Consider the following 27,159-nt stretch of genomic DNA (forward strand, 5'->3'; position numbering starts at 1 on the left):
TAGATTGTGAACAGTTTGTGGGGTGGTAATACAGCTGTGAAAAAATGACACACACACACATGTAACAGAATTTCATTCTACAAATAGTTTACTACAACCAGAAACTGTAAGTAGCATTGCATAGCTTGACATCAGAAGAACGAAAGGAGCAAAAAGATAGAAAGGAAGATGCTTGGATCAGAGAAAAAAGAGAAACAAACAAGCACTAGCCAACTCACAGGTTACGTTACAGCCCCACCTACTGTTGGGAAGGAACAAAATATGTTCATAGACACTATACATTGATCAGTAGTTTTTGTTTACCTTTTCTGACCAGGAACTCACCTTTAACCCAAACATGCCTTTGGGGACCCATTTCTTAATTTTTTAATCATCTATCTATATGATGGTAGTACTGCAACCAAGACTCACTTTATATCAAGCTATCACTTAATAATAGGTCCCAACCCATGGACTGAAGAATCGCTTTGCACGTTGTAACTTCTTCTGCATCCCTTTTCAATGGTAGGTGTACCATTCTTCTGTAAATTCCAGAGCACATCTGCAATCTTTTCTTCAGGTGGACAATACTGAATGTCAACAATTTCTTGTTAATGCCTGCTAAACCTTTTCGGACTCTTGATTGTGCTTGAACACTGATATTGGTTCAGGTCTATCCAATCTTAAATTTAATCTAAATGGCTTCTTGATGTGCTTTTGCACCTGCCACATATAATTCTTCCATTGAGGGAGATGCATCAGTTGCATCCTTTCAACTGATCCAGCTAATAGTTCCTTCCCCATGTTGGTGGACTTGAGAGTGGTGGCACCCCCAGCCTAGTCAGCCTCCATATGTCCAATTCTCTTTTAATCTACAGTTGCTTGCAGTTGCAATTTCATGTGGATTTTTCCCCTTGGCTACCATATCCCTGTTTTCACTGCATTCCAGTCACTTTGTGCTCTGACTCTTCCTGCACAACATCACTGCAGCTCCAGATGTATCCCTATAGATGTAACAGCATCAGTAGTGGACAGTGGACTGGGCTGGGCAGCATTGTGTTGCTAATCAATGCTGCATGTTGCTGCCTGTTACTGAAAGGATGACAGGAGAGGTTGTTGTGTGGAGCTTGAAGTGGTGCCTACTTCATCCGACTTCTATGGTGGTTTTCACTTTGTTTGAATACCTCACTTGAGCATTCATCCTGATTTGTTCTGCACAAAGCTTGCATAGAGGTTCTGTGATGTCTGCTGTTCATTGAGCAATGGTTCTGATTTGTTTGTGTGGAAATTATATGACTTTCCATCAATCCATTGTTGTTGTCCCACACTTTCTAGCACATTTCCCCATCAGTTTCCTTGCTTTTTTACTTGTACATTGTAGTGCAAGGTTGCCAGAGTACCTGAATCTACTTTAATCATGCAAACCTAAATTTGCTGGTATGTGATTGAATTCCTCCCACAAAATAGTTACAGTCTGGAGTGGACCTTTGTATCTTTTTCAAGCTGAAATGTCCCAGTATCATTGTGATATTTTTGTTTCCAATTTAAGCTCCTGTCCTCCTTTCCTTCCATCTGGATGCTAGAGTGATTTGTGATGTTTCCCAGGTCTTTCATTTCAAAATGTTGATTTGATTTGCATATTATCCCATTGCTTGTCTCGCTTTTGTTAAAAGCAAATCATTATATCAACAATGTAAAAGCAGCCCACATATGCCCATTTATTCTCTTGTTTTCTGGAGTGCAAGTTTGGATTGGTTTTACCTTGTATGAATCATTCCTTGGTAAGTACTTCATTTATTTTCTCATTCCATGCTCCAGCAGCGAGTTTAATTCCATAGACACTCTTTTGAGGTTTACACATGAGGTTCTTGTCCTTTAATTCCTTTAAATGGGGTGACTGGTCCATGTAAGTGTCTTCCTTTATGACACCAGGCAAGAAGGCAATATTTATGCCTAGGTCCTTGATTTGCATCCCCCTTCTGGCTGCCACACTTAGGAGTGTTTTTATAGTGATGTGCTTTACAACTCGGATGAATGTTTCATCATATTCTTTGGCCAAAAATCTATAAACGGAACACCTCTTCTGCACTGCATATTATTTTAAATGTCCATTTACATCCTATAGTTTTCCATCCAGGTAGCAACAGGGTGAGCATCTATCATTGTGGAGGTTTTGGTTCTCTCCGGCTGTTGCCTCTTTCTGCTTCCTGGCCTCATTGTTGGGCAGATTTGAGATTACTTTGCAGGATGAAATTTCAACATTTCCCCTCTCTTGGCAAAACCTTTGGCTGTTCCAGTTGAACACCAGGCACCCATTGCCATGCTAGTTTTGCAGGGCCAGTCCAATACATTTTGCTGCCTGACAGGAAGGAAAAAGCATCACCCCTTGCAATTCCAAATCCAGCAGATGGCCATGGCATGGTTCTCTAGTGTTTCGTATCCTGTTCCTGTTGATAGGCTTTCACTTCCTTTCCTTTGTATTCCTCCTATTGTCTGTGCAGAGTATTTGCAGCTTCCATTGAAACTTGTTTCTGGGTGCTGCCATAAACTCTGATAATTTTTCAAGCATCTCGTTTTTCTGCTTCACGAGAGACGTGACTGGTGTGTGCCTGGAATAGTCTTCCATGAAGGTCACCAGGTATTTGCTCCTACTTGGCATGTGAGTCCTCTTGGGTTCACAAATGTCACTGTGGATACTTTCCAAAGAATGAGTAATCTTGCTTTGGATGTTTTTGGGAAGAAGGGTGCTTTCACTTTTATACAGCACATGCCCTACACTCCAGTGTCTCCTCGTCTCCTTTGCTGAATTTTGTTTTGTGAACTCCTCTATGGCCCCTGAAGTTCTCTGTCCTAGGCATCTGTGCCACAAGCGGGTGCTGAATGGTATTTCAGCCTGCTTGTTCTTGTAAATGAATTTGTACAGGTGTTTGTTCACAATTGACTTCTGATTTTTGTTCTTCTGGTAATGGCCTCTTACCTGGTCTGGAAGGTAGGTGGTGGATGCAGCCCAGCATGGCAGCCCCTCACACTGCTGATGGTCAAATTGACTTCACCATGGTGGCCTGCCATTGGAACGCCTCCCCGGCTGGCTGCCATCCTGATGTTGGAATTTTCCCAATCAGGGGCAAGCTGAGGGTGGGAGTGGAGCCTGGGTGGCGGACCTGAGTGGAGAAGTCTTCACTCTGGCCCGCCTCCAGGAGCTAAAGGCTGACTGGCCCCAAGGATGGCACAATGGAAATTTACAAATTTGTGATACAAAATTCATACTAATCTGAACATCAGGTTTTGGGGAGATGTGCAAGTTTCTCCATCCCATCTTACTGAAGGTGCAGAAAGCAGAAGCTCAAGTCATCAGGATTCATTTTTACTTGTGAGTAAGTTTAGTTGGCTCCTTTGAGACTAATTTCAAAGGAAATTTCTTTGTCCTGAAGCGTAAGTGCAGGTAAAGCTACTCACTAACAGAAAGACAGTTATCAGTGAATCTAACTTGACTCACAGTTTTAAACGAGACAATATTCTTTAGAGGAAGAAAAGTTTTTAATTTTGTTTCCTTTTACTATCATTGATAGCCCATTTTTTATATAAAAAAGAAAACCATTCTAATCTTTACACAAGAACTAATACAACTTCTTTGAATCCTCTAGATCCCATTAAAACACTGCTAAGCAAACAAAGTACTAAAAATTAATAGATAAGAATCTAAATAATTTTTGAAAAATGAGATTACAAAATACAATTACTCTTCCTTATAAACAGAAAGCTGTCCACAAAGAGTAGGTAATTTCACTCTTTATATCTTAAATGTTGAGTAATATGTATTTTAAATTGTCCAGGATTTCCATCCCCTTCTTTTCTTTATCATAATTGCTTAAAAAAATAGTCTCATTAGAAAGACAAGATAAAATTAGCATGGTCCATGTTTCAAAGACTGGACTCACTAGGAAGAGAATTATAATGGGACTTTACAGACAGTTCTCAAATCAAATGAATGACTGTGAAGCATTGAGGAAACACCACATTGATAAAATATATATAGAAGTGCATTGTTCATGTAGGATTCATATCTGGAAATGTTTGCTGCACTTCACTTTTCCTATAAAAATATTACTATAGCAATTGTCAATAAGTCAAACGCATTATTTGGAATAATCCACCAGGACTTTTCTCCTGTAAAACCTTCAGAGAATGGAAGGAATAAGACTCAGACAAGGGTATGGATGTGCTATTGAATAAGTCCTGTTCATTTCTGTAAGACTTGCGCAGGAGAAGCTCCCAGTGGGTAGTGCCTATTTCTGGCTACCTAGCCAGAATATCTGATCTGAATATGATGTTTCTTGAATATCTGATAGAATCATAGAGTTGGTAAAACTTTTGTGGCTAACTAGTTCAACCCTTCCGCTCAGTGCAAGACTTGAAGTTCTCGTACATAAGTTAGTGAGTTTTGTTTATTTAATTTATGAGTCACTTTGCACAGCAGACAGTCCTGAAGTAAATACATTTGGTCCAGTTCCGTTTACCAGTGCTTTGTTGTGCCCAGAATTGTCAGGGAATTCTACTCAATATTGATCCAGAGTAGATTCCACTGTATAGTTAGCAGAGTAAAAACTTAAACATGTTGCAGGATTCCCAAAAAATAGACCAGAGGCAATTATATTTCATCCAGCAGAGCTTTACTGCTACTGAAGACAAATGAGCATAATGGTCACAAATTCAATACCTTCAGGATTGGCACTGTCCATAAGAAATCCAGTTGCAGCATACTTAACTTAAACTTACAATACCTTATAATAAGCCTTAACTTTAACACTCAGGATGCTATGTACAGTGGTACCTCGGGTTACAGACACTTCAGGTTACAGACGCTTCAGGTTACAGACTCTGTTAACCCAGAAATCGTACCTTGGGTTAAGAACTTTGCTTCAGGATGAGAACAGAAATCGTGCAGCAGTGGGAGGGCCCATTAGCTAAAGTGGTACCTCAGGTTAAGAACAGTTTCAGGTTAAGAACGGACCTCCAGAACAAATTAAATTCTTAACCTGAGGTACCACTGTATAGAACACCACACCAGAAGGAAAAGAGAGAGAAGGAGAAAGGAGAAGGATGGTGATGGACACATGTCTTGGTTAAACAGGCCACAACTTTATTGGTAGCAGCTTACATGGTGAAAAAGCAGGTGAGACACCTGAAGACTCTGAAAACTGGTGACACGAGAGATTTATCTCCCAGTTCACCTTCTCAGCATGCGCAGGAAAGAAGACTAGCTTGGGGCAACCCACAATGTAGGCCTTTCCTGCCACACCCACAATCTGATTCAACATCCAATATATCATCAATATTAGTCAATATTAGTTATTTGTTACTGCTATCCCTAAAGAAGAAAAACCAAATGGCCATTTCATAAAGCTGAAGATAATTTATTTTAATACATTTTATTAAATGAAATTAATAATAATAATAATAATAATAATAATAATAATAATAATAATAATTATACCCCGCTCATCTGGCTGGGTTTCCCCAGCTACTCTGGGCGGCTTCCAACAAAATATTAAAATACAACAATTCATCAAATATCAAAAGCTTTCCTAAACAGGGCTGCCTTCAGATGTCTTCTAAAAGTCAGATAGTTATTTATTTCCTTGACATCTGATGGGAGGGCGTTCCACAGGGCAGGTGCCACTACTGAGACGACCCTCTGCCTGGTTCCCTGTAGCTTCACTTCTCACAGTGAGGGAACCACCAGAAGGCCCTCAGTGCTGGACCTGTGTCTGGGCAGAACAATGGGGGTGGAGATGCTCCTTCAGGTATACTGGGCCAAGGCCGCTTGCATATCTTGATGATACTGTCTAAACACCAAACCCTTCCCATTGTTCTGTCTGAGCAAGCATTGTAGCTTGCCAGATAGGACAATACTCCTTTTCCTCCCCCCCCATGTGCTGTTCTGGGGGCTTTTCCAACATCCTCGAGCCAATGTCAAAGTGCAGGGAAGGGGGCACATGGGAGAGGAGAGGGGGAAAATTGCCTTGGCAGGGCTTCCATTGGCGAGGTGTATTAGGAGAATCCTGTCCCAAGAGTGGCAGAAAGGTTTGACGCTGGAAAATCTGAAGATCTGTGTACAACAGCATTAAGAGTGTTTGTCATCTTCATAATTCATGGAATCCTACCAGACATGAACTCTGTGGTCATCATTTGCTATGGAGTTGGGGCAATGGGGTTGAGATTCTTTCCTTTGTGCTAAAATGCTAAAGAGGGAAACATGGAAGCATTGTTGTCCACAGCTATCCCAAAGCTCCACAGCTCATTAAACTGAGCATCATTCCATTCTATGTAGCTCTTCACTTCTGTTTTTGGAGTGGGACTGAAGACATCTGAGAAGTGGTACAGGATGGGTTTCCGGACACTGGAAGAAGTAAAATGCGACAAGAACTTAAAACTGACAAGAATGCAAAGAGCAGGTAATATCCTGTTACCATGGAATCTAGGTTAAGTTTTGAAAGCAGCATGAATCAGAATAGCTATTACTGATGAGTGTAAAAATATGATCTATTTCACCCACATATGTCTTATATATTTATTGGCTGTTCACAGAATATGTAATAAAGCTGAATATTTTTTTACCAGAACATGCTTGTTTTGAAGATCTCTATTTCCCATGATAAATTACAAGGTCAATCATCCTAGGTAATATAAAGAAAACTCTCCTGATTGGTTTTAGGTTGGAAAATGAGATGTTTCATATTTTATCTCAATAAACATTATCTTGATAGGAAGCATTCTCTTGTTAAAATGAAATAAATTAGTATTGCCAACAAATATTGTTCTAAGCCACAAAATAACTGCACAAGAATCACATAAATTGGATTTTATGCTATAAATAAGTCAAATTCTGTTTCTTTGGTAGCTCAGTGCTCAGAGAGAATGTGCCATTTATTTGTTTCATTTGTCTTGATGATAATCTTCTCTTCTTCCCTTCCATCTTACTTAAATGTTCACTTTTTTCTTCAGCAAAAACAAAACCTAACCACCAGTCCTTCAATGCCAACCATGAGCTAGAAAATAGAGTTCTAGATGAATTTATGCCAAAGGCCTAGCCTCTGGAATTTTACAATATCTGTCGGTTCAGTTTTCAGGAAGAATTTTAAATGAAACTTCATACTCAAAACTGTTTGACCACCTCAGTGGGTTACCTCTCATTTTGCATAAGATACCCCAAAATATATACTTTTTACATAATATGTACAACAATATAGACTTATTATTTGAGGCCTTCTGTTTCAGTGGCCCTTTGTCTGGTTTCAAAAAGAAGCAATTTTTGGGTTGAATGAGTTTATTCTGTATGAAAACTAATCACTGAACAATTTCAGTCCCTATCTTCCCCTGTGTGTTCTGCCCCCAAGGCTCCCTGCTCTCAAATGATGCAGGTAGCGCTGTGGTCTAAACCACTGAGCCTCTTGGGCTTGCCAATCGGAAGGTTGGTGGTTCAAATCCGCATGGCGGGGTGAGCTCCCATTGCTCTGTCCCAGCTCCTGCCAACCTAGCAGTTTTAAAGCATGCCAGTCCAAGTAGATAAATAGGTACCACTGCAGCAAGAAGGTAAACAGTGTTTCCATGCAGTCTGGTTTTTGTCACGGTGTTCCATTGCACCAAAAGCAGTTTAATAATGCTGACCACATGACCCAGAAAGCTGTCTGTGGACAAATGCCGGCATGAAAGTGAGATGAGCACTACAACCCCATAGTCACCTTTGACTGGACTTAACCATCCGGGGTCCTTTACCTTTTCATAAACTCTATAGTCCTGCTTTGTGTTTTCAGTGTTGCAAGACTCCTAGAGCATGAGCTGAACCACAGATCTCATGAGAGTGCCAAGTGCAAGTTCTTTAACCAGAGCTACCCATCCATTTCCTTTCAGATTCTTATTCCTACACTGCCCCCATCTCACTTGCAGTACAATAGGTACAGATAGCCACATTTCCCCCTTAACTGGAAAAATCTCATTCTTCAAGACTTACTTTTCTGTTTTGAAAACAAGGATGATCTTATTGCAGTCGACATTATTACCTATATTTTTACATCCTCTTTTTGTGTAGATGGGAGGAAACCTCATGGAGCAGGTTGCATAACAACAGTATAAAGTAGCCAATCAAAAATAATCAGACAGAACTCCGGAAAAAGACAAAACCTGAATAAAACCAGGCACCACTCTTCACAGTGCAGTCCTATGCATGCTTGTATACCAAAGCAAGCTTCATTGAATCCATTGTATCTGGAAACAAACTAACACACTGGCACCCAAAGAATAGCAACGTCAGTGCTAAACAAGTCTTTTTCGTGAAACTTTCCAAAGACAAAGATCACGAGAGAAAACTCTACCCACCCATTCAATATAGGAAGCAGGCACTTGTAGTAAGGCTGCACGGCAGATCTTAACATCACGGCAGGTTTGTGTATTTGGATCTGAGCCGCCTGAATGAGGAAACCTTCTGGGATAGGCAGATTAAAATATTGTAAAATGATTGACCCTGTGGAGCTTATGTATCTTCCAATGATGTTTAATGGAGCTTTTATTTTGAAACAGAGGACACACAGAATTGTCACATAAGAAAATAAATAGTCTCATTTAAAATAAAACAAAATCTTGGATATTTCCTTTCCCCTGCATTCTATTTTAAAATATATATTTTTTCCTGGTAAAATGTCTGCATTTAGTTGAAAAATGCCACTCATTTAGCATAGGATCAAAATCTCACTGACTCCTGCCGCTTAGGGGAAATTTCTTGCAATGATATCACTACTTTGCAGGAAATTTCTCACACATATTTACATTCATAGAATATCAGCCAGCTTTTGGTTAGAAAACAACAATGGTGAGTGAACTGTTAGTGAAAGTTATTTATTGGCCTTGGTACATTTCCATAATATATTATGATCATTATTCCAAGCCTACGAGGTAGCTAATTTTTAGCTTAGATGGCAAGCAAAGACTGACAGTGAGTTGAGCAACATCCAATTAGTTCCTGCTTCATCTGGGACTTGAACTTAGGCCTCCTAGATTTTCAAGCTTAATATGTTGTCCACTAGACTATGCTCATTATACCAAACTTAAATTGCTTTTCAGGATTCCTGCACTATGAAGACCTTGTTAGCTGTGTATCTAAGGCAGAGGCAGATGCAGCAAGCCTAATTGTTAAGGAATCTGTGCAGAGATTTTCCCCCAGCGCTTTGGTAACTTTGACTGGTGGTTTCAGAAGGTATGTATAATGAACCATGGGCCTTTTGGCCACCTTTGATTTGTGGGACATCATGTCCCAAAGGGTGACATGGGGGGGTAAAGCTCTCTTGGGACCAATCTCACATACGGTCCATCCTCCAAGGCCTCAAGAAAGCTTTCCCTGCTCCAAAAACCAGGTCATTAAAAGCTTCCAGGTGTCTACTGCCCCTACTGCCCATAGGGTGTTGCATTTGTGTTTTGGGGACCCATCACCACCCCGATTCCAACTGCCTCCTGGAAAGAATTCTCATCCTCTGTACGCATCACTGGTGGGACGGGGAGGGGAAGACTCAGCGGAGGTTGAGGGATGGGGACAAGGACTCTGCAAAAGTGCAGTTGAGATTTTGCACGTGTTCACTTAGAAAGCTCACATAGATTCAACCAACCCTTTTGTGGCAAGCGGCGGGAAGCTATCACGTCTATTTTGGCCCTCAATCTAAATACCTAGCAGTGTATAGAAGCAACACGTACACCTGTCTCAGAGGCAGGACAGATTGAGGGCAACACTCTCAAAGCAGCTCTGAAGGCTGGAGTGACCTCTTTGAGACAGATACGTCTATTGCTGCAATGTTATATTTTATTCAGACATGTGCGTGATTCCTAGGATTGCTTCTCTGTTATTTAAATGATTTCTCCCCTATATTGCTTTTTTGACAAGGGAATACAGACACTACTTAGTAGCCTGATAATCCCAAAAGTATTAAACTTCAGGAAAATTGTTCTGAAGCCCAAGACAGTTTGTTAATGGGTGGATCATTGTTTCCTAGTTGTATTAGAAAGGGGGCGTGTTTTCTGTAAATCTGCTGTCTTATCAGCACAGTGAAGACGTGATTGCTGTTTGTTTCTCTGTTTTGTACCTTTTGAAGTACATTTATATGAAAGTGAAGCATATATTACTCATCCAACTTTCTTCCCCAAGGTTCTTACACATGCCACATCAACAAAACATGACAGCAGAAGCTAAGATAGTTCTCTGCAATCTGTTCAGCCCATGTGTTGCATTTTTATATCTTGAGATTTAACTGTATAGCTCTGCTTTGCAAAGAGCTGAGTTTTAGCTAAGTGTTTGTCAGAGTTGGAAATTAATGTTTTGCCAGTTGTTCCATGGTGGTACTGACCTGTCAACTTGTTTGTGGTGAAGAAATCCAGCAATAATTTCAGCACTGATTTTAACATTCAACCACTTTCCATGCTATACTATTCCAAAAGTGTCATGTTAATTGTCCCTAAGTAGTGCTGAAGTATGGTTCCTTCTCTGGCCAACATTTCCTTCACATGAAAGGTCACTCCAGAGAGGCAGAGACTTCAGGTGATAAGATAAAACATGGCTAGTTCTTCAACCAGAGGTCACTGCCTTTTAAAAAAGGAGGGAAATGGGTTATTGACAGTAATCTGACACTTTTTTTTTTTTTACATCTTTTCACATGAGTCAGCTATCAGGCCACACTGCTCAGTTCAGAAGCCACAAAACTTTTCAGCAGAGGCAATTTCTAACCAAATCAATCATTTCTACTTTCTTAGATGCCTACATACAAAACAAGCTGGTTTTTCACTGACCTGAAGTGAAATGCAGCTTATGTCAGCCACAAGTTAGCTCTTATTCATAACAAATAAAATATGGCAAGCAGATATGAAACACAAATCTATGGACAGTAAATAACACCAAAATAGATTTACATTGAAATATAATGCCTTAATTGGTTTGTGCATTGCAGTGTGAGTCAAGTACAGAAAGCAAGCAGGTTCAAAGTAAATCTGAATCTAGAAAGCTATGTGAATAATGTACCACTTCACAATTCTCAGGTTAAGTATTAATCTTTCTGCTGAAGTCAGTGGAACTTACTCCCCAAAATGCATGCTTAGGATTTCAGACTTGGGCCATAATTCTGAAATCACTTATCTAGAAGTAATCACTACTGAAGTCAGTGGACTTTACTTCTGAGTAAAGGTAAAGGTAAAGGGACCCCTGACCATTAGGTCCAGTCATGGACGACTCTGGGGTTGCGGCGCTCATCTCGCTTTATTGGCCGAGGGAGCCAGCGTACATCTTCCGGGTCATGTGGCCAGCATGACTAAGCTGCTTCTAGCAAACCAGAGCAGCACACGGAAATGCTGTTTACCTTCCCGCTGGAGTGGTACCTATTTATCTACTTACACTTTGACGTGCTTTCAAACTGCTAGGTGGGCAGGAGCAGGGACCGAGCAATGGGAGCTCACCCTGTCGCGGGGATTCGAACCACTGACCTTCTGATCGGCAAGCCCTGGGCCCTGTGGTTTAGACCACAGAGCCACCTGCGTCCCTCTTACTTCTGAGTAGACATGGACAAATATGTCATTGTTGTTTCTTATCCACATTTCCACACCAGCTTGTGATTTAAAAAAAACACCGTCATGAATATTCATTAGTATTTCAGTGTGAATCTCTCCTAACGTACATATGTTTCACGGCATTTTGCCTAATAATACACTTTTTTTTCAAAGCAGTTTCCCTTATTACAATGTATTTGTGTATATTAATTTCACTAACATATGCATTTTTGTGCAATCTTTGCCCCAGTATATGCACTTTTGTACACATTATTTGACTGGAGAACTGCATTGCAAAATCAACAGGAGCACAAATTTTGAAGGCTGACTGTGCTTTGCTTATTGTTTCAAAAAGTATGAATTAGGCTGCTTTGCCTTTCAATGCAAACTGAATCTAATCTCCCCCTGCCCTACTTATGAGTAAATGTGGTTGGGATTAGGCTACATGAAAGTTGTACTTTTACTTGTGCATGTGTAGTGGAAGTAAAAACCCAGCTGAATTTCAAATGTTTTTTCCCCCCCTCTTGTGATTTGCAACTTTTAGCTTGTGTCTGTCTGGTGTACCAGGCTGGGAGATGAGAAAAATGCCTTTCAGCACTCACACTTGTATCTGGGTGATTTTTGAAAAACAAATGGCAAAGCAGAAAGTCTTGTGTAAATTTAGAACAGCTGTGATAAAAGACTAAATATATCTCCTGCTTTTCCACCCACACCGTCAATGGGAATGCATTTTATTGTTTATTTATTAAGGCTGTTGAACAAAGCAGATCAGTAGACACATTTTGGCAAAGGTGTTAAGAATCAGCACATGATGTTATGAGTTATCAATGTGGACTGCCACGTATTATGCACTGCGGCAGTACAATAATAGGTAGGTACCACCTTATACCAAACAAGAAGCATAAGACTTTAAACCTGTCACTAAGGAAGTTTTGTTTATTTCTCACTCTTAAAACAATATTAAGGCATCCCTTCTCTTTCAAGGCTAATTTGGAACAAAGGCAAAGCCTAGGACTTTCTCAACTTGGTGCTCTCCTGGTGTTTTGAACTCCCAATTCCCATCATTCCTGGCTATTGGCGATATGGGCTGATGGGAATTGTAGTCCAAACTATCTGAAGGACTCTGGGTTGGGAAAGGCTGCTTTAGAGATTAAAGGAGTACCGCCTGCCATATATCACTCAGCCAGAATAGTATAGATCTAAAGTAAATTGTTGGCTGAAAACCATCTCAGTCAGGGAGGTAAGTCTGCATGGTACTTGGATGTCAACACAGTAAACGATGTTGCCACTTTGTACCTAGCTGTGATTTCTCTACGCCTTTTCCTTTGTCTGAAACATTAGCTGTAATAAAGGAAAAGAGAATTTGCACTGAGATGCTCAAGTGCAAATGACAGTAATTTTTGTAGATTTCTTCACTGTGCAGTTCTGGGGATGACAACTGTGTTATCAAGCTGTTATTTCGCGGTTTTTTTGGTGGGAACAAATCTACTTTAAGGGAGCATTGTGGTAATTTTGCTGAATGGATGCTTGAGACAATCAGTTGGTTTGTACATTCTCTAACTTAAACAAATCCTAGTGGGATTTGGCTGTTCTGTCAAGGACAGAGGCTAAGAAGAGCCTTTGGACATGTTCCATGCCCTCAGTTCTGCCTCTGGTAAACTACTCCGCTGCACATCAGGGATTCCCCCCAGGGACCATACCAATCCATTCCGTCATCTAACCCACCGAAAATACATTCAGTCTCAGTCTAGAGAGTTCTTTGCAGATGCATTTAATAGAACTTGCTGATCTGGTGCGTCTTCAAAAATTTACTACGAGAGAATTGAGTGACATGTTATGCATTGAGCTATATGAGCAGCATCAGACGAACTCTGAATGATGAGACAAGCTCAAAAGAGACATGTGCACAAGACAAGGGCATGTGCTAATTTGGTGCTTCCAGACCACCTAAATCCCATGCGCTCTGTGTTCTTGAGCCGCTGCCTGTTTGAGAGTTGACCTCATTGACCTAGTGCAAACACCGCGATGCACGTTACCTATGCTGCCTTTGTGGTGTTGCCTGCATGGGTAAAGGTAAAGGGACCCCTGACCATTAGGTCCAGTCATGGCAGACTCTGGGGTTGTGGTGCTCATCTCGCTTTATTGGCCAAGGGAGCCGGCGTACAGCTTCCAGGTCATGTGGCCAGCATGACTAAGCCGCTTCTGACAAAGCAGAGCAGCGCACGGAAACACTGTTTACCTTCACGCTGAAGTGGTACCTATTTATCTACTTGCACTTTGACATGCTTTCGAACTGCTAGGTTGGCAGGAGCAGGGACTGAGCAACGGGAGCTCACCCCGTCGTGGGGATTCGAACCGCCGACCTTCTGATGGGTAAAGTCCTAGGCTCTGTCTCTTTTGAGCTTGTCTCATCATTCATTCTTGAGCCGCTGCCTGTTTGAGAGTTGACATCATTGACCTAGTGCAAACACCACGATGCATGTTAACCTATGCTGCCTTTGTGGCGTTGCCTGCATACTGGTGCTGAAATACACGTCCAATTCTAGGAACAGAAGGTGGCCCCAGGAAGATGTGTCCCAAGACAACCAAAATGCAGTATGTGTGTGTGTTTATCTAAGGAAAAAGAAAATCCTATCCTAGCACCATTGTCCACGCCAGATGTTGGGAGACCCTTAAGCAAGATATCCTCAGTGAGGTTCCCTCCATGAGTAGGTGCATCTATTTCCTACGCTCACTACCTGCCTTCTCTCTCCTGGCCCAGAAGGAGAAATACTTCTCCTTCTTGCTCTTATTATTGCTCAAATACTTAGAGACGACAGGTGAACAGGCAGCAACAGATGGAGTGTTGGCCTCAGGTACTGCTCAGCAATGCTGAACCCTGATGTAGGTCCACACAGCTGCTCATCACTCAGGAACTGCCTTGTTAATTATTGCTAAAAGAATGATAACTTCTGGAAGAAAAATGTGTGTTGAAAGTGTATACATTTAATCCTGGAAGCATGCATTGAAGTTTTCACTCGGCTACTTCCTCTTTGCATTTGACACATTACACAATTAACCATGTAAATGGTTGTTGCGATTTGTTTATTGTGGGTTCAGTCTAGAACAGCTGTGTGATACGTGTGATCCTCCAGGGAGAGAGAGACTCTGTGTACTGACCGGCACTTTCATTGAAAACATCCAAGGGCTTATCTGCTCTTCCTCTTGTCCCACTGCTTTCCCCTGTAGAAAGCAGCTCTTTGATGCTCATTTGGAGCAAACAGCAATCAGATTTTCAGCAAATTACCGGGCTAAAGAGTCTGTTTTCCCTGGGACAGGAGCAGGGTAAAGGGAAAACTCCTTGGACCTTTGCTTTCTAGGCACAGGACAAGCAGAAATTTGGATGAACCCTAAGTAAACTTCCTAGAACTGAGCTTTTCGGGAGGGGGCTGATCCTGGCACCTCTCTTGTAAGAGAGGTGCATTGCACCCTGCCCTACAGCTCCTGCTCAGTAATGCTTATTTTCCTTCTGTCTTGTCCTTCAGTGGTAGAGAGAAGGAAGTTAAGCTGTGATTCTGCTGGGAACCAGCCAGGATCAGAGTTAAGCACCATCTTCTAAGGGAAGAGAGAAGAAAGCTGAGCTCCTTTCATTCTGAAAACCCTCTAAATCTGGGATGGGGAATGGACTTCAGCTTCTATTATCCATGGCCATTGGCCAAGCTGGCTAGGGAGCAACATCTGGAGGACTCCAGTTTCTCCATCCTTGTTCTTGGGTCAGATCTTGGCTTCCATTTCCCACAGGAGAGCGATGAAGAACAGGGAACTGAGGTTAACCATACTTCTGCAATCTCTAGTGCATCTAGTATGTTCTCTTAGGTATTTAAGTGCATTCAAAATTTATCAGAATCTTATAAACCACTTTGTTTATTGTTGACCAGAACCCAAAGCGGTTTTCATAAAAGTGTACATCAATAATAACAAAATCAATAAAATACCATGAGAATATAATATTAATAAATGACACTAAAGGGTGACACTTTCATCTTCAGGCAGTTAGTACAGGATTCAGTGACTGTCATACTGGAAGCTTATTCCATTTCATACTGGAGAAGTTGCAGTCCCTTGCATGCTAACATAATTCACTGGCATTCTTTAATGCTCTTTGTCACAAGCAAGCTGATAGATGTTTATTACTGCCCAGACATCTTCAAAAGCTCTACAAGGGACTGGCTGCCGATTAATGTGACCCTTACAAGTGAGACACACACTTGTTGGCAATTATCTTCAATGCATAACTGCCCATCTCTGTGGTCTCCTGTGGCGTCTCGAAGAGTGTTGGTGATGATATGCAAACAAGGATGGCAAAGCAATAACAGGAAATGGAGTGGAGTGAATGAAATGGGTCTAAAAAAAGAGAAGAGAGCTCTCCTTGTGAGTTCATGTGAATGCATTCATCTGCATACCGCATAAGAGCAAGCTGTCAAATACCCACAGGAGCCAATGAAGTTATCACCTTTGATTCTTTCTATAATTTTTCTTTTAAGGTCACGCATCATCATTTTTCCTACACGAGGGCCATCCACTTGACAACTCCGGGCTTCTAAATTATACGGACATATTTTTAGAAAGCCTGCCATTGCATAAAACCAAAATGTTAATGGCATTGCTAAGTCAAATTAAATTTTAATGGCCCCGGTTTAATTTTTCTTTTAGCCCGTTCACATCCTTTAAATAGCATTTAATGTGATTCAGTCGACTTTAATACCGGCAGCTGACCTGAATAGCCTTTTCAATTAGCCTTTTTAGGTGAAGCAAATCTGATACGTTTTAAATAAATAAAGATAGTTTTTATTATTGGTTAAATGCCAATATTCATGGCTCATTTAATCCATTTATTAAGAAGCAATGTCAAAAGAATGGCACTTCTTGGGGAGATCCCTGTTTTAGTGAATGAACTCCTGGTAAGGGTGGAAAGGGATCTCTGTGTGTCTGTTGAGTATGCAAAGGAAACAGCCTGTTAAATGTAATTAAAATAAAATGATTTGCTCAATTAAAATCACTTGACAAACGTGAATGGGAAACAACAAGTTAACAATGCAAAGAGCCGCAATTAGCTTTTCTTTCTTTTTATACCTTGTGCATAGTGCAATCTCAAAACAAAGTTAGAACTTCGCCTATGGTCAACTATTCTGTGTTCATGTAATACGATTTAATAGAATATCTTCACAGCCAATTCAGGCGCTTTAAAGACACATAGGCTTATAAATAATGGCATTATGGTGATACTTTGAGAGAGCAACTGCAACCCTTTGGTGTGTTCAGCACCATCTTTGATTTGCTCACAATAACGTTGTTTCAGCTTTATTTTAATTTCTCTGTGACAGGCTCTCAAAACCATCTGTACAAAGTGGAGACTCCTACTGAGATAAAACCTTCACTGTACTTAGAAATGGGGATAGTGAGAGAAATATAAGCCTGAATATCAAGCAGGGAAATCAACGACCCTAATTCTGACATGATGGAGTTCTCTCTCTTTGCCTGTGTAAGCATGTCGAAAGGACTATGACTTCGCTACACTGAAGTCTGACATAATGCCATTTTTGTGTAACTATTGCTATTGTTGTTTGACTAGCTGCAGTAGTCGCATATAAAAACATTTTTTTTGTCATTCTTATGAATTTCTGGACCTACCAAACCAAGTAAAAGAGCTTCTGGGTTGTTGTTTTTTGGAAATGTAAATTTCAACATTTTTTAAATTTCATTGTAAATCATGAAAAGTCTTTTACTTTTTTACATTCCCACCACATATTGCCCTCCTTTTCTTTACATTTCCAACATTTATTATTTGTTTTGTACATCTTGGCTAGTTTTACTGGTGTTTTATACATATACCATCTGTACGTCATTTTCGTTATATTTTCTTTTAACGCACTGCAAGCAGTAAAATTTATTCCCTCTTCTTTCATGCTGCCTTTGATCCCGGAGGCAGTCTAGAGCCTGATGGTCTTGCCTGCCATGATTTTAGCTGATCCTCCTTTTAAAGTAGCCCAAGTTGGTGGAGCAAATGGAGATGGTGGAGGGTAGAGCTGAAATCAATGGATTAAAGTTACAAGAAAGGGGGTTTGTATTGAACAATTAGGATGAACTTTCTGATGCTGGCACAAACAGTTTGACAGTGGGGGGGGGGGGGAACCTCCACCAGAATGTGGTGGTGTTTTTCTTCATGAGAGGTTTCTAAGCAGAGTTAGGATGCAACCTATCAGGGATGCTGTAGCAGATGAATTTTATGCATTGACAGAAGTTCAGATTAGATACCCTTTGAGGAACTCTGATTGTATCTGGGATATTTTGGCTCAGCCATAGGAAGAACCCAGGCAGTATTCATGGGCAGCTTCCTATCAACCATGTTTGCCTACACTTTTGTATTGCAATGGAAAGGAAAGTATTCAGCAGGCAACAAGCAACATATCAGCCATGCTCATTGGCTTTGAGACATTTATCTTCTCAGATGTTACACTCTGCTGTTACTTAAACTCGCTTGCCCCCGGGCACTATTAGAATGTGTGGTGCACTACAGTGGTGGTTTGGTGTTTCTGCAGCCAAAGTATATGTCAACTGTACTAAAACTGAATTATTGAGATGAATTTAAGTGCTAGAATTTCTGTTTCAAAAACTGAGTGTCTGCTCATCATGTGTTCCGATAATTTATGATGAGAGACTGCCAGGGCAGATGTGAAAATATCTGAATTACATAAAAATGTTGTTCTTATTTAAAGAGAGGCTGCACAAGCAATTGTTGCCTGACAATAAAATGGAAGGGGATCATTCTGAAGAATGTACCACTTTCAAATCTGTAGGAGGAATGTCAAGATGTTCTATACAAACCAACCTCAGCCAAGATCAATGATGGGATTAGTAGTATTTTGCAACAGAATTGTTATCAAATGGTTTTCTAGTAAACTGAAGAGGGCAGTGGTCTTCTGTTCATTTCTCCTTTTACATGCTTGTAGCCTCAGCAGAGTTATTTTGTCTGAGACAGTGAGAAATTCTGCAAGTTTTCCAAGAAGGAAAGCGGAGATCTGGAGCTTTTGATTTTTCAGGACATGCACTTTATTATTTATAGGATCAAATCAAAGACTAAAGATTACTGAGGTTTTAAGCGATAGGCTTACTGTATCTCACACATCTCTTGGATGGAGGGAGTTAGTCCATACAGTGACCAAAGCTCTTCCAGGAGTTCCCATTAAAATTTCATTCAATAAGTAATCGTGGCTGAAAAGGTGTCAGAAAAAAGTAGGCCTTTAAAAGTACCAAAATGAATAGTGGTTGTAGGGATTCACCAGGGAGCTTTTCTGGGCTCTGTGCCCCTTGTTTGATTATTGTAGGGTATAAGAGTGCATGCACAAAGATGTGGCAAGGTTTATGCATACAACTAATGTAAATAACGTAACGTAATGTTTGTCTGACAGACTGCAAAGACTTTTAAAGCTTAGCCGTGCTATGAACTCAAAGAACAATCCTATATCACCTACCTGGGAATGAGTCCCATTTGATCATGAGTAGGCATTCATACAATTGCATGTTAAAGTGGTTAAGCAGTCATTCCACTCTTTGGGGAAACCATAACAGCTAGACCTACATAGTCTTAGCTCAGAGGCAGAACATATGCTTTGCACACAAAAGGGTCTCAGGTTCAATCCCTGCTATGAACGACCATTGTATGATATCCTGGAGAGCCACCACTATACCAGATGGAGCTGGTAGATAGCTGTTCTGGACACAGAATTGATCTGCATCTCCATGGACAGCTGTGAGTCCAATATGACTCCCAGGCTGTGCACCTGGTCCTTCAGGGGCACAGTTACCCCATTCAGGACCAGGAAGTCTTCTGCACCTGCCTGCCCCCTGTCCCCCCGAAAACAGTACTTCTGTCTTGTAAGGATTCAGCCTCAGTGTTAGCCTCCATCCATCTTCCAACCACTTCCAGACACTCACACAGGACATTCACTGCCTTCACTAGTTCTGATTTAAAAGAGAGATAGAGCTGGGTATCATCCACATATCAATGGACACCCAGCCCAAACACCCTGATGATCTCTCCCAGCGGCTGCATGTAGATGTTGAAAAGCATGGGGGAGAGGATGGAACCCTGAAGCACCACACAAGTGAGAGCCCAGGGGTCTGAACACTCATCCCCCAACACCGCTTTCTGGACACGGCCCAGGAGGAAGGAGCGGAACCACTGTATAACAGCGCCCCCAGCTCCTCGCCCCTCTAGATGGTCCAGAAGGATGTAATGGTTGATGGTATCAATGCCACTGAGAGATCCAGCAGAACTAAGAAACAGCTTTCACCTAAGAGGACAAATGGTCTGATTTGGTACAAGGCAGCTTCTTATGTTCCTTAGTTTGATCCTATACAACTGTAAGAACAGACAATACAATGGAAGATTATTGGAATGTTCCAACTGCTAAATGGGCACGGGGGGGGGGGGGAATGAAACAGATTTACACATCTTTGGGTTCTAAATTTGGCAACTGATATTCAAGGTCCTCAAATCCAGGATGGGCAAAAGGTAGATAGATAGGTAGATCTCTGCTGGGTGATTTGCAATAGATCAGCAAGGGTTTTGTAGATCAGTAGGTTGTCTCCCAATCAGGTACTGACTACACCCAGATCAGCTTAATTTCTGCAAGGTGATTGTATCATGTGCCCTCTTGATTCCAAATCAATGGGTTGTATCCAGTACAGCTCTAGTTTAAATTCACTTAGCAGTATACTTGTTCCACTGGTGAAATGTTTGGTGCTAGTGGTGAGCAAGAGGTTGCTGGTAACTTTGCTGTGCAATGGATTGCACAGTCTGCTGTGCAACTAGCCCAGGAATTCTTGCACAAGCAGACCCAGAATATCAGATAAAGCCCAATATAAATAGCTTTTTATTTTTTTTTAATGATTCTCCTCCATGGCTGGTCTTGTGCTAATTGCTTCTCTCTCACCATCGGTATCCCTCCCCTGTAAAAATAAGAGTCACAATTGGTTGCCTTTGACCAAGGCTCTGTGCAGCTCTGCTGGTGAGTCATAGCATTTGCAGATGTTGGAATATCTGATGTTAATAATTCAGATGTGGTTAATGTGCTTGTATGTGCAGGGCAACCCAGTGTATGGCTCACGTGGTGCAGGAGGTTATTGGCTCTCTCTCCCCCCCCCAAGCCACTATTATGCACTTGGCTGTGGGTGTCAGATCTTGGGGTTCTAGTAAAAAAATGAAGCAGATCCTGCAAGCTTGTATCCTTCCCATCCCTGCTGCAAATGGCAATCTCTCCTTCCTTCCCTCCTCCTCCTCCTGCTCTTGTGCTTTTAGGGGCTGCAAAATTTGCCTTATTGGTAACCCTCAGCCGTGTCCTGGTAATGGGATGATGTGCAATTTGGAGAAGCAGAATAGGAAATGCCACCTTTTTTCTCTCGAGCCAATGGATCCAGAACCCCATCAGCAGTAGCCTTTAGTAGCAAAGTCACCACCCTTAACATTGTTCTTACTCGCTGGGACTGATTAAGAGAGTTAATTGTCAAGAACGGGCAAACTTAATGTTTAAGTTCCCTAATCAAAAGCAGCAGCAAGCTGGCATCTCTTCTTTGTTTCTGATCTATCTACCATTTACACTTTACAAACCCTCTCATCTTTAAATAGCATTGTTTATTCCTTCCCCTGAGCAATGCAAGCAAAAAGCTTGACATGTTCTTGCTATTCTAGGGCTGTTTTGTTCCTCTTTCATCTTATGTATAAATACATTCCTTCTTCAGTGTCAATATTTTATTTCTGTAGGGTTGTGGAGGCTTTGCAAGAAAAATAGTTTTCTTGAGTAGGGAATTTGCTTCCAACAATAGGCCTACTCAGAGTAGACCCACTGAAATTAATTATCACAACTAACTTAGGTCCATTAATTGCAATGGGTCTGCTCTGAGTATATTTTTTTTTATTTTTTTTTATTAGTGAATGTCTTTTAATAAAGTCCTTCACTTGCAACATGGTGGCCTTGGGAGAGTGGGAAAATAGAATAGAAGAATAACAAATTTCCATATTCTTTTTCCATCCCTTCTAAAGGACTTCCCCACATCCTCCAAACCCTGCGTTCCCTGTCTTATAAAGCATCAGCAATTTGTTAACTTATTTCAAAACTTATTGTATCTTCCATTTTATCATGTTCCCTAATTTCAATTTTACTGTAACCCAATTCTTATATGCTTTGTATTAAACACAATAAAGTTGTTTCATTATTTTACCTCTAAATTCTTGTGTCTTAATTTTCATTTCATTAACTTACATTTGCTGAAGCTAGAGTTTCCTGAAAAGTGCATTTTTTAACATTCATACAGCTTATAGTATTTTTTCAAATAATCTTTAAACTTTTCCCAGTCCTCCTCAATTGTTTCTTCTCCCACGTCTCGGATTCTGCCAGTCATTTCAGCGAATTCCATATAGTCCATCAACTGCGATTGCCATTCCTCCAGGGTGGGTAAATCTTGTGTCTTCCAATATTTTGCGATCAGGATCCTTGCTGCTGTGGTAGCATACATGAAAAAGGTACTGTCCTTCTTAAGCACTCTCTGGTCCACCATGCCCAGAAGGAAGGCCTCTGGTTTCTTAGGTAAGGTAAATCTCAGTACCTTTTTTAGTTCATTATGGATCATTTCCCAGAAGGCCTTCACTTTCGGGCAGGTCCACCAGAGATGAAAGAATGTCCCTTCCGCCTCTCCACATTTCCAACATTTGTTGTCAGACAGATGATATATCTTAGCTAGCTTGACTGGGGTCATGTACCACCGGTATACCATTTTCATAATATTTTCCTTCAAGGCAGTGCATGACGTAAATTTCAAACTGGTGTTCCATAACCTTTCCCAGTCTACAAACATAATGTTATGCCCCACATCCTGAGCCCATTTTATCATAGCGGATTTGACTGTCTCGTCCTGTGTATTCCACTTAAGCAGCAAGTTATACATTCTCGAAAGTAGTTTACTTTTTGGCTCTAACAATTCAGTCTCTAGTTTCGATTTTTCCACCTGGAATCCAACTTTTTTGTCTATTTTAAATACCTCTTGAATTTGCGCATAGTGCAGCCAGTCTCGTACCTTAGTTTTCAATTTCTCCAAGCTTAGCAACCTCCAATTGTCTCCAATTTTTTCAATTATTTCCCAATATTTAGGCCAATGGGCCTCCATATTAAGTCTCTTACGTGCCTTGGCCTCCACCGGTGAGAGCCACCTCGGAGTCTTACTCTCCAGTAAGTCTTTATATTTTGTCCAGACCCTCCAAATTGCTCTTCTGACAATATGGTTTTTAAACAATTTGTGCACTTTAACCTTGTCATACCACAAATATGCATGCCACCCAAACGCATTGTCAAACCCTTCCAGATCTAGGACGTCAGTGTTCTCCAATAAAATCCAATCTTTCAACCAGCAGAAGGCTGCAGATTCATAATATAGCCTCAAGTCTGGCAGGGCAAATCCCCTTCTTTCTTTCGCATCAGTTAATATTTTAAACTTTATTCGGGGCTTTTTGCCCTGCCAAACAAACTTAGAAATATCCTTCTGCCACTTTCCAAAACATTCCACCTTGTCCACGATCTGTAGGGCCTGAAACAAGAATAACATTTTCGGCAATACATTCATCTTTACAGCAGCTATTCGGCCTAACAAGGAAAGTTTCAATCTTGACCATGTTTCCAAATCTCTTTTGATTTCTGACCAACATTTCTCATAGTTATCTTTAAACAAATTCAAATTTTTGGAGGTCAGGTACACCCCTAGGTATTTTACTTTTTTAACCACATTCAACTCCGTTTCTTTAGAGAACTCATCTGTTTCTGTAACTGTCAAATTTTTTGCTAAAACCTTGGTTTTTTGCTTATTTAACTTAAACCCCGCCACCCGACCAAAGTCAGAAATTAATTCTAGCACTCTTTTAGTACTGGAGACTTGTTCCTGAAGTGTTAATACCAAGTCATCTGCAAATGCTTTCAATTTATATTGTTTCACTCCGACCTCAATTCCCTGAACCAACCGGTCCTTTCTAATCATGTTTAGCAACACCTCCAGAACTGAGATGAACAATAGGGGGGATAGAGGGCACCCCTGACGTGTCCCTTTTTCGATTTTAAACTCCTCTGTCACCACATTGTTTACTATCAGTTTAGCTTTTTGTTCTGTGTAGATTGCTTCTATACCATTTTCGAACCCCCGCCCCACTCCCATCCCTTCCAAATTTTTCTTCATAAACATCCAAGAAATATTATCAAAGGCCTTCTCTGCATCAATAAAAATTAAAACCGCTCTGGTATTAAGATTTGTTTGTAGAAGTTCCAAAATGTCAATAATGTTTCTTGTGTTATCAAACAAATGCCTACCAGGGAGAAAGCCAGCCTGGTCCTTATGAATCACTTCATTTAGTACTTTTTTAAGTCTACTTGCCAAAATATCTGCAAAAATTTTATAATCCACATTTAGGAGTGAAATGGGGCGGTAATTCTTAAGTTGGGTCTTTTCAGTTTCTAATTTAGGTATCAATGTGATGAGAGCTTCTTTCCACGTTTCCGGTGCCTTCCTTCCCTCCATTATCTGGTTGCAAACCTCCATCAAAGGTTGTATCAAATAGTCCTTTAAAACTTTATAATATTTGGAGGTTAGGCCGTCAGGGCCTGGGGACTTGCCAAGTTGAAGATTTTGAATGGCACTTTCAATTTCTTGCTGTGTAATGTTACAGTTCAGGTTTGTTCTCATTTCCAGGGGTATTTTTTGTAATCCATTAGTTTTAAGGAATTGATCCACCTCGGAAGCTTTTTGCGGCCCTTGTGAATAAAGTTCTTTGAAGTACCTCTGGAAGCACTTTCTAATTTCCTCGGGTTTCTGAACCATTCTCCCTTCAATCTCTAGATTTGTAACTGTATTAAGCTTTTGTCTCTTTTTCAACTGCCAGGCTAGCAGTTTCCCACACTTATTCGCCGATTCGAAGGATCTTTGTTTCATTTGTTTAATTTTCCATTCCACCTCCTGATTTATCAATTTTGAATATTGCGCCTGGAAAAATTTCACTTCTCTTAGCACATCCTTCGACTTAGGCCTAGATCTTAATTTTTTCTCTCCTTCTCTTATTTTCTCCAATATCTTCTCCTTCTTTTCATTCCAGAGCCTTTTCTTAATCGTGTTTTGTTGTATTAGAAACCCTCTCATAACTGCCTTACTTGCGTCCCAGATTGTTCTTTTTTCCACGGTGGTATTCAAATTTATCTCAAAATAGTCCTTTAAGGTTTTTTGGGCCTTCTTCACAATCTCCTGATCTCTTAATAAAGTGTCATTCATTTTCCATCTAAAGGAACCGGTTGTATTAAGTCTCAATTCCACTTTCAAAGCATTATGGTCGGAGCAGGTTTTTGGGCAGATTTCCACCTTTCTAGTCTTAGGTGCCAGTCCTCTAGTTGTCCAAATTTGGTCGATTCGTGTCCATGTCAGATGAGCTTCAGAAAAGAAAGTCCCTTCTTTCCCTAGAGGGTTCTTAACCCTCCAAATGTCGACTAAGTCCATATTGTCTGTCATTTCAAAGAAAGTTTTAGGTAGTCTGCCGTCTTTCGATATGTTGACACTTTGTGACTTATCCATATTTACGGACACAACCCCATTCATATCACCCAGCATAATGATGTTACTATAGTCCAAGTAATCCAGCATAGTCTCATGCAGCTTCCTGAAAAATTCCGACTTTCCCTCATTTGGAGCATATATTCCTAATATCAAAAATTTTTCTCCTTGTGTCTGTATTTCAATCGCCAAAATTCGGCCATGTTCATCTTTAAATAAGAATTTCGGTGACAGGCTCTCCTTTGCGTATATCACCACTCCTCTCTTCTTAACTTTGTCCGAAGAAATAAATTCTTGGCCTAGTCTTTTATTGATTAACACTTTTCTATGGAGCCTTGTCACATGTGTTTCTTGTAGGCAGATAACGTCCAGTTGTTCCTTTTTCAAGATGTGGAAAACTTTTCTTCTTTTTTCCGGGGAATTTCCGCCATTTATGTTCCAACTAAGAAGCTGCAGAGACATCCTGAATCAATTGACGGGTTCTACAATGGGGTATCTAAGCTTCCCCCCGATCCCGGAGGAGGTAGTGCTGGTCCTGATCCAGGTGGTATAACTCTTGGAGGTGGTCCCGGTGGTGGTGGAGGCCAAGAAGCTGCAGCTCCTTTTTGCAGGTCCTCCTCGTGGTCGTGTAGGAACTTCTGCTGGTCTTCAGGTGATTTAATCTTTATTTTCCTTCCTTTGTAAGTAAATGAAAATCCTTGTGGAAACTCCCACCTATAAGGAATTCCGTTGTGTCTCAGCAATTTAGTCAGATCTATATAGGTAGTCCTAAGTTCCAAGAGATATTTGGGTATATCTCTGTAAATTTCGGCCCTTTTACCTTCTATCTCCAAAGATTTCTTGAAATGTAGGCCTAATATCTTATCCCTTTCTTCCCTTGATCTCAGAGCAACTAAGCAGTCTCTGGGCTTGTCTTTCTTTACTGATTTTCCCAGTCTAAAGGCTGTCACAATTTTAAAGTCCTTTTCTTCCTCAATTCCCCAGAATTTGGAGAACAAAAGTGTCAAAAATCCCTCTAAATTATTTTGCTCCAGTTCCGGGATAGCCCTTATCCTGAGATTGCTTTCTTTACTTTTCAGTTCAACCAATGACAGGTAGGCTTGTTGTTCCCCTTCCTGTCTTTTCAGAGGTCTTACTTCTCCTTTAATTTCATCAACCTTTAAATTCGCCTGTTCTGCTTTTTGATTGGCTTCCACAGCTAATTTGTAGTTTTCTGCCGTAGCTCCTTGCAATTTCTCAATCGCCTGAGTGTGCTGCGAAACCTGTTCAGTTAATTTGCCAATAGAGGATGTAGCTTGATCAATTTTTGATGTTTGATTATCCACTTTTTGATTTAAAACTGCCAATTGTTCCAAAATTTGTTTCAAAACTGTTTCAGATCCTCCAGTTGCCATATCTTCTGCAGCAGGCTGTACAAGTTCCACCTCCTGTGATGTCAGCACAGTTGGGACAGATGATCTGCGGTGATGAGTTAAAGTTGTTTGCAAGAGTTGCCCAGATTTTTTCTCTTTTTCTTTATCTTTGGCTTTAGCTGCTCTTGTTCTCCCTGTGCCGCTCATTCCACACCTGCCTCAGTTCAAGGTCAGATGATCTTTTGTCCCATAGGAAAGACAAGTCCCAAGTATAAACAAATTAAACCGCAGAAAGTTTCAATAAAGCTCAGTTCCCAGGGCACTATACTTCCACAGTCCTATAGGGGGAGTATTTCAAAGTTTCAAAGAAGAAAGGAACTATTTTCCGCCATTGAAGTTCCTCTATTCCCCATGTTAAATTTTATAATTCCCAAGCACAAAAGGAAGGTTTCCAGAACTTCTGATCTCTTAAAATCCAGCCACAAGGTATCAAAATAGGTCCAAGCAACAATGTTAAATATTAATGTCTCAGTCTATGCAACAATTTCAATTTCTGCAACAATGTCGTCAATTTGACAGCAGTTTGACAGTTCTTTTTCACTGGCAGCCCGATGACGGGGTTATCCCTTTCAAC

At 40.7% G+C, this 27,159-nt stretch overlaps 1 protein-coding gene across 1 annotated transcript in view; it reads left to right on the forward strand.

Annotated features, from left to right (window-relative positions):
• The window catches only part of DNTT (DNA nucleotidylexotransferase), a gene marked incomplete at its 5' end in the record, with an annotated part of 100,967 nt that overhangs the window by 27,663 nt on the left and 46,145 nt on the right, over nucleotides 1-27,159 (forward strand). The window contains 2 exons of the mRNA XM_083738607.1: nucleotides 6,311-6,434; nucleotides 9,097-9,229. Of these exons, the coding sequence (XP_083594733.1) occupies nucleotides 6,311-6,434; nucleotides 9,097-9,229 (257 nt within the window). The remainder of the gene's footprint in view (nucleotides 1-6,310; nucleotides 6,435-9,096; nucleotides 9,230-27,159) is intronic.

The sequence above is a fragment of the Podarcis gaigeae genome, assembly GCF_964106915.1.
Source record: "Podarcis gaigeae genome assembly, chromosome: 5".
Lineage (NCBI taxonomy): Eukaryota > Metazoa > Chordata > Lepidosauria > Squamata > Lacertidae > Podarcis > Podarcis gaigeae.